General features: G+C 38.5%; 1 protein-coding gene across 1 annotated transcript in view; it reads right to left on the bottom strand.

Annotated features, from left to right (window-relative positions):
* Positions 1-6,449: 6,449 nt before the first annotated feature.
* DTNBP1 (dystrobrevin binding protein 1) overlaps positions 6,450-23,160 on the bottom strand; it is a 178,469-nt gene continuing 161,758 nt past the window's right edge. The window contains exons 8-10 of the mRNA XM_063451702.1: positions 18,393-18,548; positions 8,736-8,879; positions 6,450-7,704 (exon numbers count right to left, since the gene is read on the bottom strand). Coding sequence (XP_063307772.1) covers positions 7,448-7,704; positions 8,736-8,879; positions 18,393-18,548 — 557 coding nt within the window. The 3' untranslated portion in view covers positions 6,450-7,447. The remainder of the gene's footprint in view (positions 7,705-8,735; positions 8,880-18,392; positions 18,549-23,160) is intronic.

Here is a 23,160-nt window from a genome sequence, read left to right as displayed (position 1 = left end):
TCAGTAGTCTGTGTGTGTGTGTACTCAGTAGTCTGTGTGTGTGTGTACTCAGCAGTCTGTGTGTGTGTGTACTCAGCAGTCTGTGTGTGTGTGTGTGTGTACTCAGCAGTCTGTGTGTGTGTGTGTGTACTCAGCAGTCTGTGTGTGTGTGTGTACTCAGCAGCCTGTGCGTGCGTGTGTGTGTGTGTACTCAGCAGTCTGTGTGTGTGTGTGTGTGTGTGTACTCAGCAGTCTGTGTGTGTGTGTGTGTGTGTGTACTCAGCAGTCTGTGTGTGTGTGTGTGTGTGAACTCAGCAGACTGTGTGTGTGTATCCAGCATTGTTTGTATTCAGCAGACTATATAAGTGTATTCAGCAGTCTGTCTGTGTGTGTATTTAGCAGTGTGTGTATTCAGCAGACTGCTGAGTACATGCAGTCGGTAATCATTCAGCAGACTGTTTGTGTGTGCTCAGCAGACTGTGTGTGTGTGTACTCAGCAGACTGTGTGTGTGTGTACTCAGCAGACTGTGTGTGTGAACTCAGCAGTCTGTGTGTGTGTGTACTCAGCAGTCTGTGTGTGTGTGTACTCAGCAGTCTGTGTGTGTGTGTACTCAGCAGTCTGTGTGTGTGTGTACTCAGCAGTCTGTGTGTGTGTGTACTCAGCAGTCTGTGTGTGTGTGTGTGTACTCAGCAGTCTGTGTGTGTGTGTGTGTGTGTACTCAGCAGCCTGTGCGTGCGTGTGTGTGTGTGTGTACTCAGCAGTCTGTGTGTGTGTGTGTGTGTACTCAGCAGTCTGTGTGTGTGTGTGTGTGTGAACTCAGCAGACTGTGTGTGTGTGTGTATCCAGCATTGTTTGTATTCAGCAGACTATATAAGTGTATTCAGCAGTCTGTCTGTGTGTGTATTTAGCAGTGTGTGTATTCAGCAGACTGCTGAGTACATGCAGTCGGTAATCATTCAGCAGACTGCTGAGTACATGCAGTCGGTAATCATTCAGCAGACTGTTTGTGTGTGTGCTCAGCAGACTGTGTGTGTGTGTGTACTCAGCAGACTGTGTGTGTGTGTACTCAGCAGACTGTATTTTTGAACTCGGCAGACTGTGTGTGTGTGAACTCAGCAGACGGTGTGTGTACTCAGCAGACTCTGTACTCAGCATTCTGTCTGTGTGTATCCAGCATTGTGTGTATTCAGCAGACTATATAAGTGTATTCAGCAGTCTGTGTGTGTGTGTACTCAGCAGTCTGTGTGTGTGTGTACTCAGCAGTCTGTGTGTGTGTGTGTACTCAGCAGTCTGTGTGTGTGTGTGTGTGTGTACTCAGCAGCCTGTGCGTGCGTGTGTGTGTGTGTGTGTGTACTCAGCAGTCTGTGTGTGTGTGTACTCAGCAGTCTGTGTGTGTGTGTGTGTGTGAACTCAGCAGACTGTGTGTGTGTGTGTATCCAGCATTGTTTGTATTCAGCAGACTATATAAGTGTATTCAGCAGTCTGTCTGTGTGTGTATTTAGCAGTGTGTGTATTCAGCAGACTGCTGAGTACATGCAGTCGGTAATCATTCAGCAGACTGCTGAGTACATGCAGTCGGTAATCATTCAGCAGACTGTTTGTGTGTGTGCTCAGCAGACTGTGTGTGTGTGTACTCAGCAGACTGTATTTTTGAACTCGGCAGACTGTGTGTGTGTGAACTCAGCAGACGGTGTGTGTACTCAGCAGACTCTGTACTCAGCATTCTGTCTGTGTGTATCCAGCATTGTGTGTATTCAGCAGACTATATAAGTGTATTCAGCAGTCTGTCTGTGTGTGTGTGTGTATTTAGCAGTGTGTATTCTGCAGACTGTGGAGTACGCACAGACAGCTGAGTACACACACAGTCTGCTGAATATATGCAGTCTGTGATCATTCAGCAGACTATGTGTGTGTACTCAACAGACTGTGTGTGTGTGTGTATTCAGCAGACTGCTGGAAAAAACTGCTGAATATACAGACAGACAAACTGCTGAATACATACATACAGTCTGCTGAGTACACACACTGCGGAATAGACACACAGACTGCTGAATACATACACACACAGTCTGCTGAATACACACACAGTCTGTGTGTGTGTATTCAGCGGACTGTGTGTGTACTCAGCAGAGTGTGTGTATATTCATCAGTCTCTGTATTCAGCAGTCGTGTGTGTATTCGGCAGACTGTGTGTATGTATTCAGCAGTCTGTGTGTGTGTATGTATTGCATTTGTTGGAGATACTAATAAATATAAGTTTAATTTTATCTATTCATATCATTATTTAAAATTTGTATAATTGAACTCTCTGTGTTCTTTTAAAACAAAAGTTATTAGTTCGGACAACAGTACAAGTTGTTTTTTCTAAACTTAAAACTCAGTATTTGGGTTTAATTGCCGTGTTGGCACTTTAACGAAAAAAAAGTCGGCATGTATTGCGGTTTGGACACTCGGGCTCAAAAAGATTTGCCATCACTGGTGTAAGGAATGCTCACAGCACAGACTGCACTTCAGAGATCAGACTAGAGCTAAGCATGGTCTGTTTAATACCGTTTTTGTTACTCTTGCCTTCAGTTCTGTTTTCTTTAGTTTCTTTTTAGTTCATAGCTTTGATGCAGCCTTATTCTGCTCTCCTTCCTACGTTATTCCACCCCATATGTTCTCCTCTCCCTTCCTGTAATGCAAATAATAAATTCCCCTACAGCCCCATCAGCCAACCTCACTACAGGCCAGCTAAGAGCTAATGCCGTGCGCATTTACAGCAAGCCACAATTTAACAGTATCTGGTAATCTATACGTGATAGCTTCTATAGTTGTAATCCGATTCTGACAGGTTATGGTTATGACTGTCATATTATACACTATGTAGTTGTCCTGGTTAAGTAATGCATTAGTGACAAGAAAGTTGGGTTCCTCCCCCACAGCACATAGGCAAGGAAATAAAAGTTTTATTCTTTGGTTCATTGGACAGTTTGAAAAATATCTTCCTCTGGGGGTAGAGAGTTCTGTCTATTTTATCGGTTTTATTATATACCGGTAACAGCATCTCCGCAAGTGTGTTGGTATGGAGAAACTCGTAAACAGCTAGGGAATACCCATTTTTTCTCCTCACTAGAGGTGATAACAGAATAGGAAAAAAAACTAAACATTTCCCTCCAGGTATTAAAGGGATACTATAGGCATCAAAACAGCTTTAGCTTAATAAATAGTTGCTCCTTTGTCCTGTAGTCTCACTGTTTAATTCTCTGTCTTTTAAAAATCACTTTTGGTTCTTCCCATGCAGCCTTAGCCACACCTCTCCTGGCTGTGACTCACACAGCATACATTGAAAAAAAAAAAAAAAAGTTTTTTTTTTTAATCAAAAGGTTTTTTTTTTTTTTTACTCATTTGTTAAAGCGGCACGGTCATGGCCAAATTTTTTTTATTTATTTTTTAACCCCCCCTCACGACTCCACTACATCTGACACCCTAGTCACCACCCAAATGCCCCTAAACTCCTCACATTACCTATTTTTTTATCTTTATTTTCAGCCCTGACCTATATTCTGAGCGCCGCCATCTTTGTGTAGGTAGATGAAGTCCCTGTGGGACACGTCATCTGCCCACAATAGATAGTGCGGTGAGATTCCCGCACATGCCCAGTTAAACACTTGGGCATGCGAACGGGAATTTAATCCATTCATTCGTCAGAAAGATGGATGAATGAATAGAAATGTCAGTGTTCGTTTGTTCGTTCAGTTTATTACAAGGAGGGAGCTACCGGCATGCAGCTCCCTCCTTGTAAAATGTAAAGATAGAAGCGGCAGGGAGCAGTGCTCCCCGCTACTTCCTAAGCCCCCCATGTCCTACCTCACTCTATGTGGGTCAATATGACCCCCATAATAGCATAAGGGAGATTAAAATCCTGTGGCTGCTCATTGTTATAAAAAAACAAAAAAAAAAAAAAAACCCTGTCTTCCCCCCCGGCCCCCACCCCTGAGTGGTGGGTGGGGGCCCTTAATAACAATGAGGGGGGGAGACCTACTGTCCTTCACCCCGGCCCCCACCCCTGAGCGGTGGGTGGGGGCCCTAAATGAGAATATGGCGGGGGGGGGGGACCTATTGTCCTCCCCCTGACCCCCACCCCTGCGCGGCGGATGGGGGCCCTAAATAGCGGGGGCCCTAAAGGATAATGGGGGGGACCTACTGTCGTCCTCCCCCCCCCCCCGGCTCCCACCCCTGTGCGGTGGGTGGGGGTGCTAAATAACAAAGGGGGGGGGACCTTTTGTCCTCCCCCTGGCCCTAAAAATAGTGAGTGGGGAATAAAAGAAGTAATTTCCTGTAAAAAAAACAAATAACTTACCATTTGAGGTCTTTTTTCTAAAATCTCAATTTTTCAGCCCCTTATAGGCCAAATAAAAAAAAACCATAAAACCCGTCGAACTTGTAAAAAATAAAATAAAAAACCAGAGCTTGGGTTTTTTATTTTATTTTTTACAAGTTCGACTGGTATGATGGTTTTTTGTTTGGCCTATAAGGCGCTGAAAAATGAAGATTTTAGAAAAAAGAAGACCTCAAATGGTAAGTTTTTTTTTTTTTTTTTACAGGAAATTAGTTATTTTATTCCCCACTCACTATTTGTTCTTTTATTTGCCCCTCACTATTTTTAGGGTGAGAGGGGTAGGTAGGGGATTTTTTTTTATTTGGGTGGGCATGGGGACTCCTAGTCACCTTGGGGGGTGGGCATTTTCACTTAGGGCCCCCACCCAACGCTCAAGGGTGGGGGGCCGGGGGGACGACAATAGGTCGTTCTCCCCCCATTATCCTTTAGGGCCCTCACACGCCGCTCAGGGGTGGGGGTCAGGGGGGAGGACAATAGGTTCCCCCCCTTATTGTTATTTAGGACCCCCATCCGCCGTGTAGGGGTGGGGGCCGGGGGGAGGGGCTCTAGGACCCCCTTTAGTTTTAGCCCCCACTCGCGTGGCACGGGAGGGGGGAGGTGTGTGGGGTTTTTTTTTTTTTTTTAAACAGTGAGCAGCCACAGGCGGTATAGCGAGTAGGAGGAGCATTTACTAATACTAAGTAATCCTTACCGTGGGAATTAGGGAGTTACCTACTCCGAACAAAGTCTCCGAACACGAATGGAGAAACTGTTCTCACTCTGTTAGGACACAATTCGGCAGTTTTGCCGGCGTTCTGTCTAAGTGATGGGATGCATCGCGGGAACAGGGAGGAAAGCTAAGAATTATGGGAAAATTTCTCTGACCACCGGAAATGAAGCACTCTTTGCTCCTCCGCTGGTCAGAGATGGTCAGGCATAGGAAACCTCCATAAGACAAGTAGTCCCTACTTTGTCTTATGTTATAAAGAAAACTAGAGCATATAGGAAGAAATGAAGAACAGATCCTGAGAGAGAGAGAGAGAAGAGGAATCGATTAAAAAAAAAGTAAGTTCGGCATGACAGTGCCGCTTTAACTTGCTTTAGAAGTTTTTATTGCCTGCTCTGTAAATTGAACTTTAATCACATAAAAGAGGCTCCCGCAGGGTTTAGAAGGCTTATTAACAGGACAGTTGATCGTAAATTCTAAATTAGACAGAGTGTGCAATAAAGGAAGTTTAAAAATTCTCTCTCTTTCCAGGAAGTGTTTAGGAAGGCTGTGCAGGTCACATGCAGGGAGGTGAGACTAAGGTTGTACAAAGTGATTTTAACCCCTAAATGTCGATTTGTACCTCAGAGTTGAGACAAAAATTATGTATTATCATTTCTTAGAAAATAGCACTTTTACATTTTGAAACCCTACAATATGGTGTAAATATAGGGACAATTCACTTTCCTTTTTAGTGCTAGTATGGCCGTCTAGAAACCACTTTCAAATTTACCTTTCAAACCTAAAAGGTGCACATTATACCAACAATTTATACAAAACAAAACGAGATTGCCATGGGTTGAAAATAAATTTGTAACCCCTCACAAAGGGAAAAAAAAAAAATACAATTGAGACTTTTGGAATTTATTTTAGCAAGTACAGCGATTTGCTCCTTTAATAGAGAACATTTTGCAGTTTTAAAACTGAAACTGCTGCCTTGTTTATCTGTGCAGATACCTTCTTACACATTGCAAGAACAAACACTGTTTGATCATTACAGCATATTTTGTTTTTAACCAAGAACTAGAGTGGTTCTATGTAAAAATTACAGAAATCATCTTAATGGCTTCAGATTGCAAAGCAAATGTTAGCTAAATACTGAAACATTGAAAACATCAATGAGGTTTAAACCAGAAGAGGACTTTAGCATGTCCAGTTTGTTCAAATGGCAAGGTTTATACATTTGTGGAAACATTTTTGTGCGTCTGCATGAAAGAAATCAAAATTTAAAAAAAGGTTGAACGACAGTGGGTATGGGATAGTATTCTGGATGAATTTGAAGAAAAATAAAAACACAGATACAACAGAAACGGATACTACAATACATTAATATGCTTAAAATAAACGGTAGAAAAAAGCAAGCAATCATATTATAAGTGGAGTAGAATATTACTGCAATATGTTTAGATATAGTGCAAGTCTGTATATGTCAAGTGAGGACAGACACCAAAAATTGCTGGGCAAATTATTTGTGGGCTTATTTCTCCCCAACCAGACTTCATCTCAAATATATCAAAAATTCGTTTTAAATAATCGCATGATCTTCACTGGGGTAAATCAAATAATTTTAATTTGGCTAATTTAAAATTACGTATGGATTTGGTACAGCATTGCAAATCCAGAATGTATGTTTCCACTAATACTCAATATGATCATGGGAGTATAAAACCATTTCTTTGGTAGGCCAACCACTGGTGCAGTAAAAAATAACTAATGAAGGAAAAAGAAATAATACTATGTAAGTGAAAGGAGCCGCTCAAGCTTATTCCTTATTCCCCTCAATCAACATCTGCTATAAAGAAGCCAGTTCAAAATAGCAGGATGATTGTACTTACGGTACTCCTTCTCAGTTGTATTTTCTGCTAATTTCTTATTCGCACTGCATACTGAGCTGTTAAAATATAGATAGCATTTATTTTAGGTAAAGCTCCTATTGTTCCATATATGCAAAGGTCTATCTGCTGAAGAAAAATAATATATATTTTCATGGCACCTGGGAACATTAAATATTTAATAATACAAATTAAGTTCATTTGTTGTTTAGCATGCAGAATATTGAAGCTATTCAATCAGTTGTTTTGCTAAAAAACAAAACCAAGTTACATAAGTAAAACAAGTTGATAATTCAAATATGGTTCTTCTCCCACCTTTTCCACTCCAGTGGTAGAAAATGTACTATTAACATTTGTATATCCATAAAACTTATTTGTATGCACAATCTGTGTAAAAGAGCAAGTACAATGTCCATGAATGCATGTAAAAAATATTGTTTTTAAGGTAAATTAGTAAAAGCTTTTGGGAAATCCGCACACAGAGGAACTGGTCAAAGATAAATGTGTGTTCAGGCGTGCTCATCACTTTCATCACTAGGGTCGGAATTTGCTGTAGTGCCATGGCCTGCTACACCGGCTAACACTGATTCAGCATGAACATCCTCGTCATCTGACTGAACGACAGGAGACTCTTCTCCATCTTCACTATTTTCTTGACTGGCAGAGTCAGTGCATGTAGAAGACAAGGAAGAAAGTTTGTGTCTCAGCTCAGATTGGCTGGGGACCTGAAGAGTTATTTCGCTGTGGCAGGAGTCATAATCAGGGCCTTGGATGTTCAAAATAAAAAAATAAAATTAGATATCAGTGATACAAACACAAGAAGTTATTTATAATGAACAATTTATTGCTAATAAATGAGAACATATTACAGTTGGGATGGTACTGTGTGAAAGGCACTTTTATCTTGTGTGTGGGTATTAAAATCTCATCACTGCTGGGCCATAATTTAACATGGGCTGTTACATACATGGTCCCTATGTTTCCTTTCCTGTGGCCTGCTGAGGGGAGAGATAGTGTCATCATCAGGGATAATATTATGCTCTATGACCCATAAAGAACCAGATGAAGTCACGTTCTATGTCCTCACTGAATGGCAATAGTACAGAGAAATAAGCTAGCATATCCTCACCACAATAACATTAGATGTGGAATCACTAGTTATGCACCTGATTAAGAGGTAATACTATAGGTACAAAACTTGTGAAACTACATTGGAGGTGTTTGAACCTTAACCCCTTGATGACAAATGGCAGCATTATTTGGTCATGGTCCTATCCTTAAGGACCCATTACAGAATAATTCCGTAAAGCATCATTTTACCAGCAGAATCCCTCCAACACTACTGCTAGGTTAGGATTAATGGTTTAGGGTTACAGCTAGTGGTTAGAGTTAGTGTTATAGTTAGCATTGGAGATATAATAATATCCTGATAATAATCAGGATTGGCATCATAGACACAAATTCACTTTTCTCATTAAAAAACAAACAACCCTTTGTATAAACTGTGCAAATGTATACATATGAAGTATTGTTGTACTCTGGAGATGTAGCAGAATACTTTTTAGGGAATTACATCACAGTGACACGAGATTTTTTTAAAAAAAATTGCAGCATAAATATAACATGAATATAAAAATTACGATATTAAAATGAATACCAAAAAGTTTGAATGAAAATTTGGAAAGAATGGCACCTCAATAAATATATAAAGAGATGTATATATATATATATAAAGAGATATTAGAAATAATTAGAAATATTTCAGAATTAGAAATAAGCAATACAAATTAATAGTACCTATCAAAGGGGACAGTACACTGTTGTCCTCTCCTCCAGAATTTAAGAACACATCAAGGGCTTCTTGATCGGACATATCCATCAAGTCCATCTGTTCCAACATGTCCACGTTGACTTCCATTGATGACATGCTCCCAATTGGTTCTTAAGGAAAACATCAAGATTTGGTCAGAACAACGGCTACTTATATGCTCCATTTGTAGTTTTGTAAAATAAACAATTGCCATTTATGAACAAGATAATGCGCATACACAAATACAAGAAAAATGAAGCATGAGAACTTAAATCTATGAACAAAAGATATCATCAAAATCTATACCTGATGGCAATCTATTGTAGAAGGGAAGGGGGAAACTTAGCAGTAAGATAAGTTAAATGTTGTATCAGCAATCATAATCCATAACCGCAGACAAACTCAGACAGGCAAAGCATATGTTTACAGGAACAAATGCACAAGTAAACTTATGAAAGCACACACTCATCACAGAAACACACAACAACACACGTGGGAAGCAAATCACACTATGTTAATAGCTACATATCCTTTTCTGCAGCTCAAAAAGCAGGATGGTTCAAGCATAAACAGAATATATTCTCCAGCTTTCCTCAGTCACCATAATATCATATCAAACAGAAGCAAATTGAGATGCAGTATTTCTCGTAGACTTGCCATCTGCCAATCCATAAATGTGGCGAGATTTTGGATAAGCGCTAAGCCACTGTTTAACGGCAAAAAGTCACATCAAATCAATAATACTATAACTATTAGTATGATCTGTGCAGGTCTCCCATTAACTACATTCATGTTTCCATCTACATACATCCCAGCTGGAGATTGCACAACCTACGTTTATTTCATAGAGCAATAAGTTGCTCTGAAAACTATAAGTAAATTTCCATTTCCATTGTACTTGTTGCTATAAGCAGAGAGCACTATATATTCTCTTTTTTTGTATTTGCGCTACATGTTCAACTGACGATTCTGGAAAGAAAACATCTACCCACATCCCAGATTGTATCGCTCATGCCTTTTACTTAGAGCGGATTGTAAAGCTCTGTTTTTGAGAGTGTGAATTATGTTTTTTTTGTCACTTAAACCACTTACTGCAAATTAGACTACCGTATATACTCGTATATAAATTGAGAAATTTAGTCAAACTTAATTTTCAAACAGAGTCGACTTATCCACGGGTCAGTGCTAGTTTTGTACATTGAATGCGGGGCAATGTCGATTCCCGAACGCCGTTCTCCTAGCTGGTCGAGAAGTCGAAAGGGCAGGGGTACAAGTTTCAGCAGCGTTTCACAGGCTTGCGTAGCCTGGTGGCCACCCAGTGAATGCTTGTTTGTGGTTAACAGCCAGGGGTCGTCTGTGATTACGAGGTGTTAACAAAGTGGACCACAGAGAGTCTGTTCGGTAACCGAACAGAAGGGGAACAAATCCATTCGAACGCAGGGGGATATCAGACGAAACAAGGTACAAATAAGGGAACACGTACCCTCAACTTTTTTTTTTAAATAATTTTTTATTAGTTTTATTACAAAATACATAAAACTCTAATAAATACAAATTTATTCACAATAATCTTGCTTTGACACAAATCACATAAAATATACACAACAATCGGCCTGTCAATTAACAATATATTACTATACTGTTATAACACAGTACAGGTAATACCCTATATGTCTTTCAACTACCTCAACATATTGTCCTCATCCCAACTCTTACCCGGCTTCCCCTATGACAAACGCAGTCCCCAAGCCTCCATCTTAACCACTTTTTACGCCCATAGCCTAGGAGGAGGATAAGCTGAAATATAGCCATCATCTATCCTAGAAAGGGAGATGCTATATAAATATGTATAAAAGTAAAAGGGTATAAAGAAGACCATAAAGGGGAAAAAAAAATACATTTAACCCTAGGAATGAGGCAAACCCCATGAGGTATCCTTGGGTAGCTATACTTTAACAACCACACACATACCACATTCATTGCTCCAAGGATCTAAAGGAGAGGTAGGCTGACGAGGAGGAGTAACTATAATGAGTTTTATCCAAGGGTCAAACAGTGGTCATCCCAGAGTTCCCATCTATGTTTTGGATCTATAGAAGCCCCTAAGTGCCCATCTTCTCTTTCTAATGTTCTATTTCTCTGCATCACCCTCTCCAACTTTTGACCACTTTGGGGGCTTTCCTCCTTTCCAATTTACAACAATTAGCCATTTCGCTATCTATAGAATCTGAAGGAGAAGAGATTTTAATTATTTTGTAAAAGGTGGAACAGAGCCAATTCTGGCGTTAAGTTAATGTTTTCACCTGCAGTTCTAGATTTCCTAAGTTTTACCTCCTGCCAGTAGATTTGAATGTAGGGGCAGGACCACCACATGTGCATTGCTAAGCCAACTTGATAACACCCTCTCCAGCATAATTTATATGTATAATCTTTCTTTATTTTCCAAAGTTTAAGCGTTACATACCATATATTTAAGATTTTAAAAAATATTTCCCTATATGAAACATGTTTGATTAATTTATCCGTTAAGGTTAAAGCTTCCACCCATACTTTTATGGGCCAGGATTGATTTAATTCTTCTTCCCAAATTCTTATACTTAGAGATTTAGTATCCAACTCCCTATCTCTCAAAAGACTAAAACATTTTGACAGCAAATGCTTCTTATTTGTTGCACATATTTTTTCACAGGCTGTCAATTGTCTAAACTGCTTTAAATGATAACTTGAGGATGAAATCTTAGATTTTAACTGGTTATATTCCATCCATAAACCAGTAGGAACTTTAAAATTAGATTGTAGATAATGAAAGAAATTCATTGTCTACAACCCAATTTCCAAAGCCTCTCAAGCAAGGGAGAGGGAATCTTTTCCAGCAGCCAAGAAATAGGAGTAATAGGGCTTGGGAATGGGATCACAGAATATTTACAGTTCAATTTCAACCAACTTTTAGCAGTGTACCAGGTTTTCAAAGCTTTACTATGCACTAGGACACCGGATATGTCCTCTCGATAGAGATAGATTGAGATGTGTTTGTTTAACCCCTTAAGGACCAAACTTTTGGAATAAAAGGGAATCATGACATGTCACACGTCATGTGTCCTTAAGGGGTTAAAAAAAAAAAAAAAAAGCTTCTATCGACACCCAATTATTGTTCTTTTCCTCTTCCTCCCATATCAGCATATGTGCCAGGAGGGCGGCTTCCTTATATTTCTTAATGTCTGGGTATGCTAACCCTCCACTAGAATTTTTTTTTAACCATAATTGGTATCCTAATTTGCATTCTTTTATTCTGATGGATGAATACGTCAATCGCCCTCTGCAGCTTACTAAGCAAATAAATGGGATTGTCAGGGTATGCAGCGCATAATATAGGTGATCTTAGGTAATATTGTCATCTTAATCGCTGCTATTCTGCCCGACCAGGAGATATTAAGGTTTTTCCACGTAGCCAGGATTTGCATTATATTAGAGTAAACTAATTGGTAGTTAACGGTCAGTATTCTTTTCATATCAACAAAGAGTTTTATCCCTAAATGAGCTATTGAGTGTTGCCAATTAAATGGATATAATTGAATTAATGTATTTTTATCAGACCGCCCCATATTAAACGACAGTGCTTCAGATTTCTTTACATTTAACTTATAATTGGAGACTACACTGTACTCAGTTATAATATCTTGAAGAGCTTTTAGGGACTTTTCAGGATTTCCTATTGTTATTTTTACATCATCCGCATAAAGGGAGATTACATGGTGCCTTTGGTTTACTTCTATTCCTGTTATATCTGACGATTCCCTAATCGCATTCGCCAGTGGTTCAATAATTAAAGCAAAAACTAATGGGGGTAACGGAAAACCTTGCCTAGTGCCATTTGAAATGCCAAACCTCCCTGACCGAAGGTTTTGGCCGGTTACACTAGCAGTCGGGAAGAATATAATGCAGCTATCTCCTTGGCGGCAAATTCACCTACACCATATTTTGACAGGGTGAGGAACATAAAGTCCCAATCCACCCTGTCGAAAGCTTTATCAGCGTCGAGTCCTACGAAAATTGCTGCTATTTTTTTTTTTTATATTTGATCACTGAAATTAGATTTAATAATTTCCTGATATTATCAGAGCCCAATCTCCCCTGAATAAAAGCGGTTTGATCCAAATTAATCAATTTGTGGATATATTGATTCAATCTCTCCGCTAAAATTTTGGCGTAAATCTTTATATCCACATTGAGCAAAGATATAGGTCTAAAGTCACTGCATTCTGGTGTTGATTTATTTGTTTTAGAAATTGTAATTATTTGTGCTTCCAACAGCTCTGGGTGAGCTCTGCCTGCTTTCTTAATTTTTTTTTAATGTTTGGGACAGGTAGTTAGAAATCTCCTCTTTACAGAGTGAGTAATATTGATTGATTAACCCATCTGGGCCAGGCGCTCAGCCCAATCTCAATTTTGAGATTGCCCACTTAACTTCCTGTTCCATAATATCTTCGTTTAGCTTTGCCAACTCTATTTGGGAAACTTTGGGAAGGTAAATTTTGTCCAAAAATTCAGCTATTTTCCTTTTTTCCCATCATTATCCATGTTTGGGGAGTACAGGTTATAGAGATCATGGTAGTATTTCTCAAAACATGTGGCAATATAACCCGGCTTAACAAAAATTCCTTTATTATATAAAAAACTATTTATTCTACCCTTGTTTACATTTTGTTTCAACTTGTTAGCCATCAATTTCCCTGCTCTATTTTGACCAAGATATAATCTTTGTTGCATAGCCCATACAGATTTATCCACCAGAAGTTGTTGAATTATTTTTATTTGTAATTGTATTTCTCTGATTTTATTTATCTTTAAATCAGAAGGAGATTTTTTGTTTTCTCTATCTAATATAATACGTTCTATATGCAGATCCCTTAGTGATTTAACTCTCTGCTTCCTTAACCTTGACTGCCATTTAATCATTATCCCTCTTATATAAGCTTTATAGGAAAGCCATACCATTTATTTCAAATTTACAGAACCGTCATTACTTAGAAAAAATGCTGCTGTTTCATTTTTTTTAAGTTTTTTTTAATATTTCAGGGTCCTTTAGTAAATCTATCTCCATTCTCCATGGCCTATTATTCTTTACGGGAAGGTCAGTGCCCAGAACTCCAAACAACCCATGATCAGACCAGGTGATTACTCCTATTTCTGCATATTTAATTTCAGAAATGCCCTGGCCATCCACAAAAATATAATCCAATCTACTATACATTTTATGTCTATGAGAAAAAAAAAAAAGAATAATCCTTCTCTAGCGGATGTAAAGTTCTCCAAGTATCATAAAGATTATATTTAAGTAGCAGTTTGTAAAACTTTTTGGAGTTTTGGACTGAGGGTCCGCCTTTATTTCTCCTATAGAATTTCTATTCATAGATGGATCCAAAGGTAAATTAAAATCCCCGCATACAACCAAGGTACCTGTAAAATATTTCCTCATAGTTTTCAATGTCTGACTGATAAACTTAATTTGCCCTTTGTTGGGGGCGTAAATACTTAAAATTGTAAATTTCTGAGAATTAATCAAACCTGCCCAAAGTAGATAACGTCCTTCTTTATCTTTTATGACAATTTATTTTATTAGTAATGTTTTATTAAATATTATTGAAACCCCTCTCTATTTACCTTTCAAATAAGTAGCACTATAGGGATTAGAATAACATCTATTACCAAAAAATGGAATTTTGTTGGTCTGCCAATGAGTTTCTTGGATACAAATTACATCCGGCTTATCCCTAAACAGGTTTTTAAATGCTATACTCCTTTTGCCTACTGTGTTTAACCCCTTGACATTTTGACTAACAATCCTCAGAGTCATAGACCAATCCAGCCACGACTCTGAGGACCGTCTGGTCCACCTTCATCAGCACTTTCCTTCCCACGCCCTGGAACCTCCCACAAAACAAGACAAACACATTCACAGCCATTCATACTAAAAATAAAAAAATCTGTGATACCATCATCTTTTTGGAAGATCTACCTACTTAGGAAATCCCCACTCCTCCCTCTACCTCCCGAAAAGTGGCGAATCAGACTAAGTTCCCTCAACTTATCCACAAGTCATAGCATATTTCACAATTGTTGGTCAAAAAACTGCATTCGACTAGTATATACAGTACACTATAGGTATCCTTTTTCTTATATTTTTATCCACATACCATATGTGAGGTACTTTAATTAGACTCTGGTCAAAGCCAAAACAAACAAAAACTGCATGTTTACTCACCAGCTATATCCCTGACACGTTATCATATTCACAAGCTGTTGAACATGAGCTAGTTGGTAGCTCTTCACCGGTGAGTGTATTTCCAATGTTTCCATTATAAAATATTCTGTAAATACTGCACTACCAGAGGCATTTATGGTGTTTATTTTTGTTAGATATTTAAACTGCTGACCTGTTGAGATGATCAGACTGTCACTGCAATTGTCCACCCTACAAATAACTCTTACCATAAGGACTCTTTTGGGGCAATTAAGAAAAATTAGGCACTATATTTTTTAGAACTATTTTAATTGTTTCATAAATTGTCTGCCATGTATTTTTTCCACATTTCCATTAGATGCAATCTGTACTTTATCTTGTGGTTTTCTCGGTTTACTGGTTTTGGGTTTGAGGGTATCCCAATTATCAGTGCTTGCTGCCCTTGAGCCAACACCTCTACCTCCTTTTTGCCAATTGAAGAAGGTTGCCTGGTCTGATGAATAACGTTTTCTTTAAGATCAGATGGATGGCAAGATTCATGTGCATCGTTTACCTGGGCAAGAGATGGCAACAGGATGCACTATGGGAAGAAGGCAGGTCGGAAGAGGGCAATGTTCTGCTTAGAAACTATGGGTCATGGAATTCATGTGGATGTTACTTTGACATGTACCACTTACGTAGAGATTGTAGTAAACACATACACCCCTTCATGGCAATGGTGTTCCCTGATGGCAGTGGCCTCTTTCAGCTGGATATTACATTCTGCCACATTGCAAAAAATTGGCCTCCAAATTCCCCAGATTCTAATCAGATTGAGCATCTGTGGGATGCGCTGGAACAACAAATTCAATCTTTTTAGGTCCCTCCTCACAGCTTGCAGGACTTAAATGATCTACTGCTAATGTTTTGGTGTCAGTTCCAACAGAACACTTTTAGAGGTCTTGTGAAGTCCATGCTTCCACGCTTCAGAGCTGTTTTGGCAGCACGAGGGGGTCCTACACCATATTATGGCTGATCAGTGTATATGAATCACAGACTCCAATTCATTGCATTCCCCCGTCAGTGCAATTCATACTTGCCTTTACAAAGCATAGATAGATGAGAGGGTGTTAAAAAACACTTCATCATTATTTCAGACAACTGCTCAATCTGATTTGTACAATGCAAAAATTTTAGTTTATTGCTCTTCACAGTTGCATTTCTAAGATCTTCTGCACAATTGTTTTCACATTACAGAAGTAATCTTTTAAAGCCTTGAAGTTGTAAAAGTACTTAATATCACCCCCTCTGTCCCCGTACACCCAGTTGTCTGGTTACAATTACATAGCTGTTAGTCCACGCATTGTACAGCGCTACGGAATAGGATGGTGCTATATAAATGATAAAATAATAATTTGTACCTTTGCATCAACATAATTATTCTATTTCACTTAGACTTAGTTTAGTGCAAATTTTTTTTAATGTATCTAACAATTTGCATTCCTTGGGTTAAATGTATATCTAGTATTATAAGTCCATCTTTGCTAAAACATGTAAAGAATAGATATAATAACCCTTAAATTCCAGATTATTGAATTCCTACTGAAGAAACCTTTAAAAAAAAAAAAAAAAAAAAAAAAAAAAAAAAAAAAAGCTGGCATACGTCCTCATATCTTTCCAAATTGTAACTGTATTTGAAGGCGTCATATCTAAGTTGTCCATATTTTTCTTATTCGGGAACCAGAGTAAAAAAAGATTTTCTATGAAAGAAAAATAGCAGCACCCTCCACGCCTACTCTGAACATTTGCTGAGGAAGAAATGTGGCCAGCTTTTCTATAGTCCCTCCCCTTATTGTTCAGGTGTACCGATTTTATTGGGTAAAACTATATTCCTTTGTCCACCAATGTGGTTTGAACAGTGCTCTGTGAAAAACTATTGGAATAAAGCAGAATAAGCAAGAAATTATGCAATTTTATCTCATTTGTGATGCCTCATTAGTGCAATCTAAATTTTGCTCTTTTTTCTTTTTCTTTTTTTTAACCCCAAACACATGACCTCAATGTCATTTTCCAAAAAGAAGATTAATAAATATCCAGAAGAGAATGAACCAGAATATAAATGGCCATGAAAATGTAGTGTGGCCTAAATCTCGGCCACACTACATTTTCATGACCATTTATATTCTGGCTGATTCTATTCAGAATGTCTATTAATCTTATTTTTGGAAGGGATTGTTCTGAACATATGTAATACCTTTGGCAGAGTACCATGCAACCTAAGGCATGTGTGCCAGGGGTGTAACTAGTCCCTGGCACAAAAATGAATAAATCTGTGTGCAAGATTTTAAGCAGAAACACTGCACATATAGATTCTTTCCTCCACCACTACTTTTAAAATCAGTTGTGGTCATACAGGCTAGAGTAAATAAAGTGACAACTAAAAGAGTCTTGTAGTGTAATTGTCTTAAAAATATGTCAAATTGTAAAATACTATGTAAAATCGCTAGATAATATATTTTTGTCAAACAAGTTTAAAACGAGTTGACATGCAACGGAATACTGCTTTAAGTGTGTATATAAACAAAGTCAAGGTCTAGCAAGGAAATTGATGACGTTCTTTAGTAACCCATTATCAAAATCCAGAAAAATCTTTAAAAAATATATATAAATTGGTGATCTAGAGAATTTGAGTGTAAAATATGCAAAAGCACAAATTACATTTGCACATTTTATAAACATTCATTCTGAACAGATGTATGCTACAAAAAAGCTTGACCGCAAGTTTACCCGCACACTGACACCTAAATAAAACTGACAATTATCTAAAATGACAAAGTTGTGCTTTTATGTAAACATGGTTATACAGCATTTTGTGGATTTACATCTGTACAATAGACCTGTCATCTGGATATTAAACTTTACAATGGACATTAAAGCATAAAAACGATTATTCATCAGTTTTAATAACATTTGAAATTACACTGGGGACAAGGGGATATATTCACCGATGACTAGTCATATTACCATCTTCTTAAATATTTGTAAGATTGATTTCAAGTGGTAAAGAGAGCAGGAAATACTAAGTGGTTTCCTTTAACCCCTTAAGGACCAAACCTCTGGAATAAAAGGGAATCATGACATGTTACACATGTCATGTGTCCTTAAGGGGTAAAGGTGTGTTAAAAAAATGCCACAGCAGACTGAATACGAAGAATAAAAATTACCAAGTGTGTGAGCGCACACACCACTGTTCCCCCTACCTGCTCAGAGATCCGCAACTTCTAGTAAATGTTACTTGCTTTTTGTGTTGGGTAGATTGTGGAAACCTGCCCTGTCAAAATTAACTGTCAATTGGCACTGAGAAACGATTCTCCTGCTAAAGCATGTAACATGATGTATGAAATGTATTCATGGGTTCCTTTACCTCGTCTTTCTGATATTTGGAGATATCCAGTAGACAGGTACTGTTCCATGTCTTGCTGAAATGCTTCCTCAAAGAACTTCTGTCGTTCCTTCAATTTCATCTGCTGGGCATATTCCATTTCCAGAACCCTGTGGGTATGCTCTGCATCCAGCTCAGCTAGAGAACAAAATAAAATGCATAGCGATTGGACTTACAGGCAGTTCAAACTATCAAACCATTTTCAGATTTAATTTTTTTGGTATTTTTAAAGCATTAAAGGAACACTCCAATCACCAAAACAACTACAGAATTGGTTATAGTAGGGTAAGTAATCTAATTATTTGCAAACTGGTGGACAATTTACTTGGGTCCTACCTGCCATTAGAGTAAGAAGGTTAAACATGTAGAACATCAGCTCAGCGCGGAGTTTCCAGCCTACCTTGAAGAGGTGAAAGGCACCCTCATAATTTGCTAAACCATTTGACTGTTTAGTCTGAAGGTGTTGGGGCACACCTGGCACCATAACATCTATTGCGCGCTGTAGTGTAAGTGGTGCTTGGAGTGTTCGTTTAAGGAAGCAAATGAAAAATGCACGCTACAAAACTGTATTAGTTTAGTTTGCGGCCTTAAACTATATAACTTTTCTAGGAACTTTGAACTGAGCTGGAGACCTTGTAAAAACAAAAGAAAAATACATACCCGTTTCCAGGTCAGCAATAGTACACATTCTGATCAAAACGAAACCTAGAATTTGAGTTATAGGTTTGTACAACCATAATTTACCTCTTTCATGTTAAGTGCACCTGTAGAAATAGAGCTTTCATTTATCATCACATATTTATATATGAAACATTTATATATGAATAAAATCTAAAAAAAAAAAGTGTGGAAAATTCAAGGGACATTATAGGTTCCCAGACCACTTCAGCTTGTTGAAATGGTCTGGGTGCACTGTCCTAGGTCCCTTAACCCTGCAACGGTAATTATTGCAGTTTTTAAGAAACTGCAATAACTACCTTCCAGGGTTACCTCCACCTCTAGTGGCTGTCTACCAGACAGCCACAACAGGGGCTTCCAGGCTGTTAGGCTACTTTTGGCTGATGCAGGACATCCTCACGTTACGCATGAGGACATCCAGTGTCATGTAAAAGTCTATAGGAAAGCATTGTACAATGCTTTACTATGGAGAAATCCTAAAGCAATCAAAGCTGACTTCGGCGGGGGAAGAGTGAAAGCGGACTCCAGTTTTCCTGGCACTATAGTTTCTCTTTAAGACATATTCCAATTTCTGCATGGCATTTTAACTGGGCTCCCTCGGCGCTGGTGACCTCTCCTCCCCCGCCAGCTCCCGAATGGCAAGTGCCGTGCGTGCATTAAAACTGTATATAGGAAAGCATTTCTCAATGTTTTCCTATGGACGTTCTGCATGTTGGGTGCGAATTTCGCATCCAGCGTCCCAGATGCGCCTCTAGCGGCTGTCAGGAAGACAGCCACTAGAGGTTGGATTAACCCCTAATGTAAACATAGCAGTTTCTCTGAAACAGCTATGTTTACATGTAAAGGGTTAAAACCTGAGGGACCGGACACCCAGACCACTTCATTGAGCTGAAGTGGTCTGGGTGACTATAAAGGAATATTTATTATGAGAAAAAAATAGTCACAGTGCATACAAAAATATAGATGACAATCAAATGAGTTACACCAACAACAGATAAAAACAAAAGGGATAAAATAACAGAAGTCCTAATCACTTACTTAGTTTTCAAAGTAAAACTTCTGCCCAGGGGGTCTATGGTAAGGTAGATGGTGAGGCACTCAGAATTATATTTTGGCCCCCAAGCAAGTCCAATACACACTTCAGTATCAGTAGATATATACCCTGTGGATTACCAAGCCGCGCCCAGAGGTGGAGATAAGGCGTACCTATAGTAACTATAAGTGAACACCACTTGTGTTCCAGACCAACATCAATCCAAATGGAAACATTTGATTCTATCTCCTCTTATGTACATGCCCTAGAAATAATAATTGCATCTATGAAATAGTTACCATATTTCCATTCCATATATCAGTCACACTCCTTACTTGTGACTCAATATAGCAGACATCACAATCCCTTCCCCTATGGTTAAGTTACGCAAATCATGTTTAGGCTTGATTAGAAGATTGTGCTTGTCCCATTCTAAATATAATAAAAAGGAGGCTTAATTATTAATCTGTGGGTAAGTATTAATGTTTCTTTTGGATATGATACTGGAACACAAGGCTAATGGTCATTAACATATCAAAGGAGCCACTATCTAAGAGGGAATATAGACATATGGCAAATTAGAGAGGTAGTTTATATTTAAACCAGACTTCTCACACCTTTCAGAGTGTGTGAATGCAGAGTGTGTGTGTTTGTGTAGTGTGTGTGTGTGTTTATAATGAATGCAGTGTGTATATAATGAATGCAGCATGTTTGTGTAGTGTGTGTATATAATGAATGCAGAGTGTTTGTGTAGTGTGTGTTTGTGCAGGTATGTTAAATGTTAAAAAAGGGGGGGGGGGCGCATTTGTATTTATTTGTAATTTTTATTTTTTTAACGAGCACTATAGAGTCAGGAACACAAACATAGTAAAATCGTATTCAAGTCTGCAGCTGTTTATTTTGTCCCTGTTTCCTTTAGACCTGCCCACTTCCTGCTGACATCAGCAGATGTGGTAGCCTGATCCAATCACAATGCTTCCCCATAGGATTGGCTGAGACTGACAAAGAGGCAGCTCAGGGGCACAGCCAGCACAATTCAAACACAGCCCTGGCCAATCAGCATCTCCTCAGAGATGAATTGAATCAATACATTTCTATGAGGAAAGTTCAGTGTCTGCATGTAGAGGGTGGAGACACTGATTTCTAGGCAGCCATGACCCAGGAAGGATCTCTAACAGCCATCTAAGGAGTGGCCGGTAAAGTTATCACTGGGCTGTAATGTTAACACTGCATTTTCTCTGAAAAGACAGTGTTTACACCAAAAACCCTGAAGGTAATGATTCCACTCACCAGAACAAATTAAATAAGCTATAGTTGTTCTGGTGACTATAGTGTCCCTTTAAATATAATATATATATATATATATATATATATATATATATATATATATATATATTTTTTTTTTTTTTTTTGTCCCCCCTCCCTGCTTCTTACCTGGCCAGGGAGAGGGGATATGGCATTCCCTGTTGGGCCTGTGTGCCGCAAGGAGCATTGCCATTGCCATTATTTATTTTATGGTAACCCGTGGCAATGCTCTGATGGCCACGGGACTCGCGAGAATTAGACAGGGGAGCTGAAGGGAGCTGCTGGGAAGGTAAGTGAGAGTTGTCCTTGGCCCCCCCAGGACTCTGATGGCGGCCCTGGTCTGCATTATAGATATCGGTATTGGCCGATACTAATATTGCTGAAAATACAGAATATTGGCCAGACCGATAATCGGTTGATCCCTAATTTATATTACCCTGTCATCTGACTTTGCAACCAAGTGGCCAATTCATATATGCACTACACAAGTTACATTAAATGGCAATATTCTATTGTGCAACAATGAATTAGGACCATTTGCATGACAGTGTGTACACTGGATCTTTTTGTATGGGAATAAAATGGTTATGTACCATAACATATGCCTGGTACCAGAATGGGTACACCGTTATAAGGGGATAAAATCTCAACCAGCCCTGTGCACTCAAGGAAGTTCTGTCAGAGGATGTGTTTACCGATCTATATCAGTTCAGATTACCGGTACATGTGTACCATGTTGTGTATTCATTTCCAGTGTCTGTATTTTATATTCACAAACCACAGATATAGACAAATGCCCCGAGAAATGTCAAATTACTTAAACAGAAAAGAGTCTGACATCAAGATGAACAGAATCTGACACATAACCAAACTTCTGGCTAAACAAAGTCAGGCTTTCTATAAACATGATTTTACTAGAAGAGCTACAGCATTAGCAATGCTCTGTATAATAGTTAGAAAAGCTTGTATCACATAATGCTTATGGGCTGTTTGGCATATTACACAGATGTATGACATTCATATATGAAAACACTTACACACTGCTAGGCTTGTGTTAGTGTAATATATTTAGAAGATATTTGTGGCATTATAAAAAAAAAAAAAAAAAAAAATTTACACTTGGTAAATGTGGTTTAGAATTTACAATACAATTTTTCTTAAAATAACGAAAGGCACACCTGAAACCCATATAAATGTTTTTTGATGTGAAAGCTCTCAGGAGGAATGTTGCTTAAATGAAGCAATGCCAGTTTATTGAAAATATCTAACACAAAAGTACATGAAAAGGTACATAGATTTATGTGTCCGCGGCATCAACTTCTCCTCTTCATTTTATTAAATGAATGGTGGATATAAACATTTAAAATTCAGATTATTTTTTTTTTAATTCTTTATTTTTGTAGTGCGTATATTAGTCACAGGCATACATATGGTACCCCAACGGCATTCCATATGCAGGTTTCAAGACATTAGTTACAGTATGGGGTCAATAGACAATGCACTTTTTTTTGTTATTAAATATGCATGAAAAACAGGCGTATAAAACAGGCTTAGAAGACAGGCATATAAATCAGGCTTAGAAACACAGGCTTGTAAGTCAGGCTTGTAAGTCAGGCTTGTAAGTCAGGCTTGTAAGTCAGGCTTGTAAGTCAGGCTTGTAAGTCAGGCTTGTAAGTCAGGCTTGTAAGTCAGGCTTTTGAATCAGGCCTATAGGACAGGGAGTGTGTCCAGGGC

Source organism: Pelobates fuscus, chromosome 4 (assembly GCF_036172605.1).
Source record: "Pelobates fuscus isolate aPelFus1 chromosome 4, aPelFus1.pri, whole genome shotgun sequence".
In the NCBI taxonomy this organism is placed as follows: domain Eukaryota; kingdom Metazoa; phylum Chordata; class Amphibia; order Anura; family Pelobatidae; genus Pelobates; species Pelobates fuscus.
Note: the sequence above shows the minus strand (reverse complement) of the source record. Positions and strands in the feature narration are given on the sequence as shown.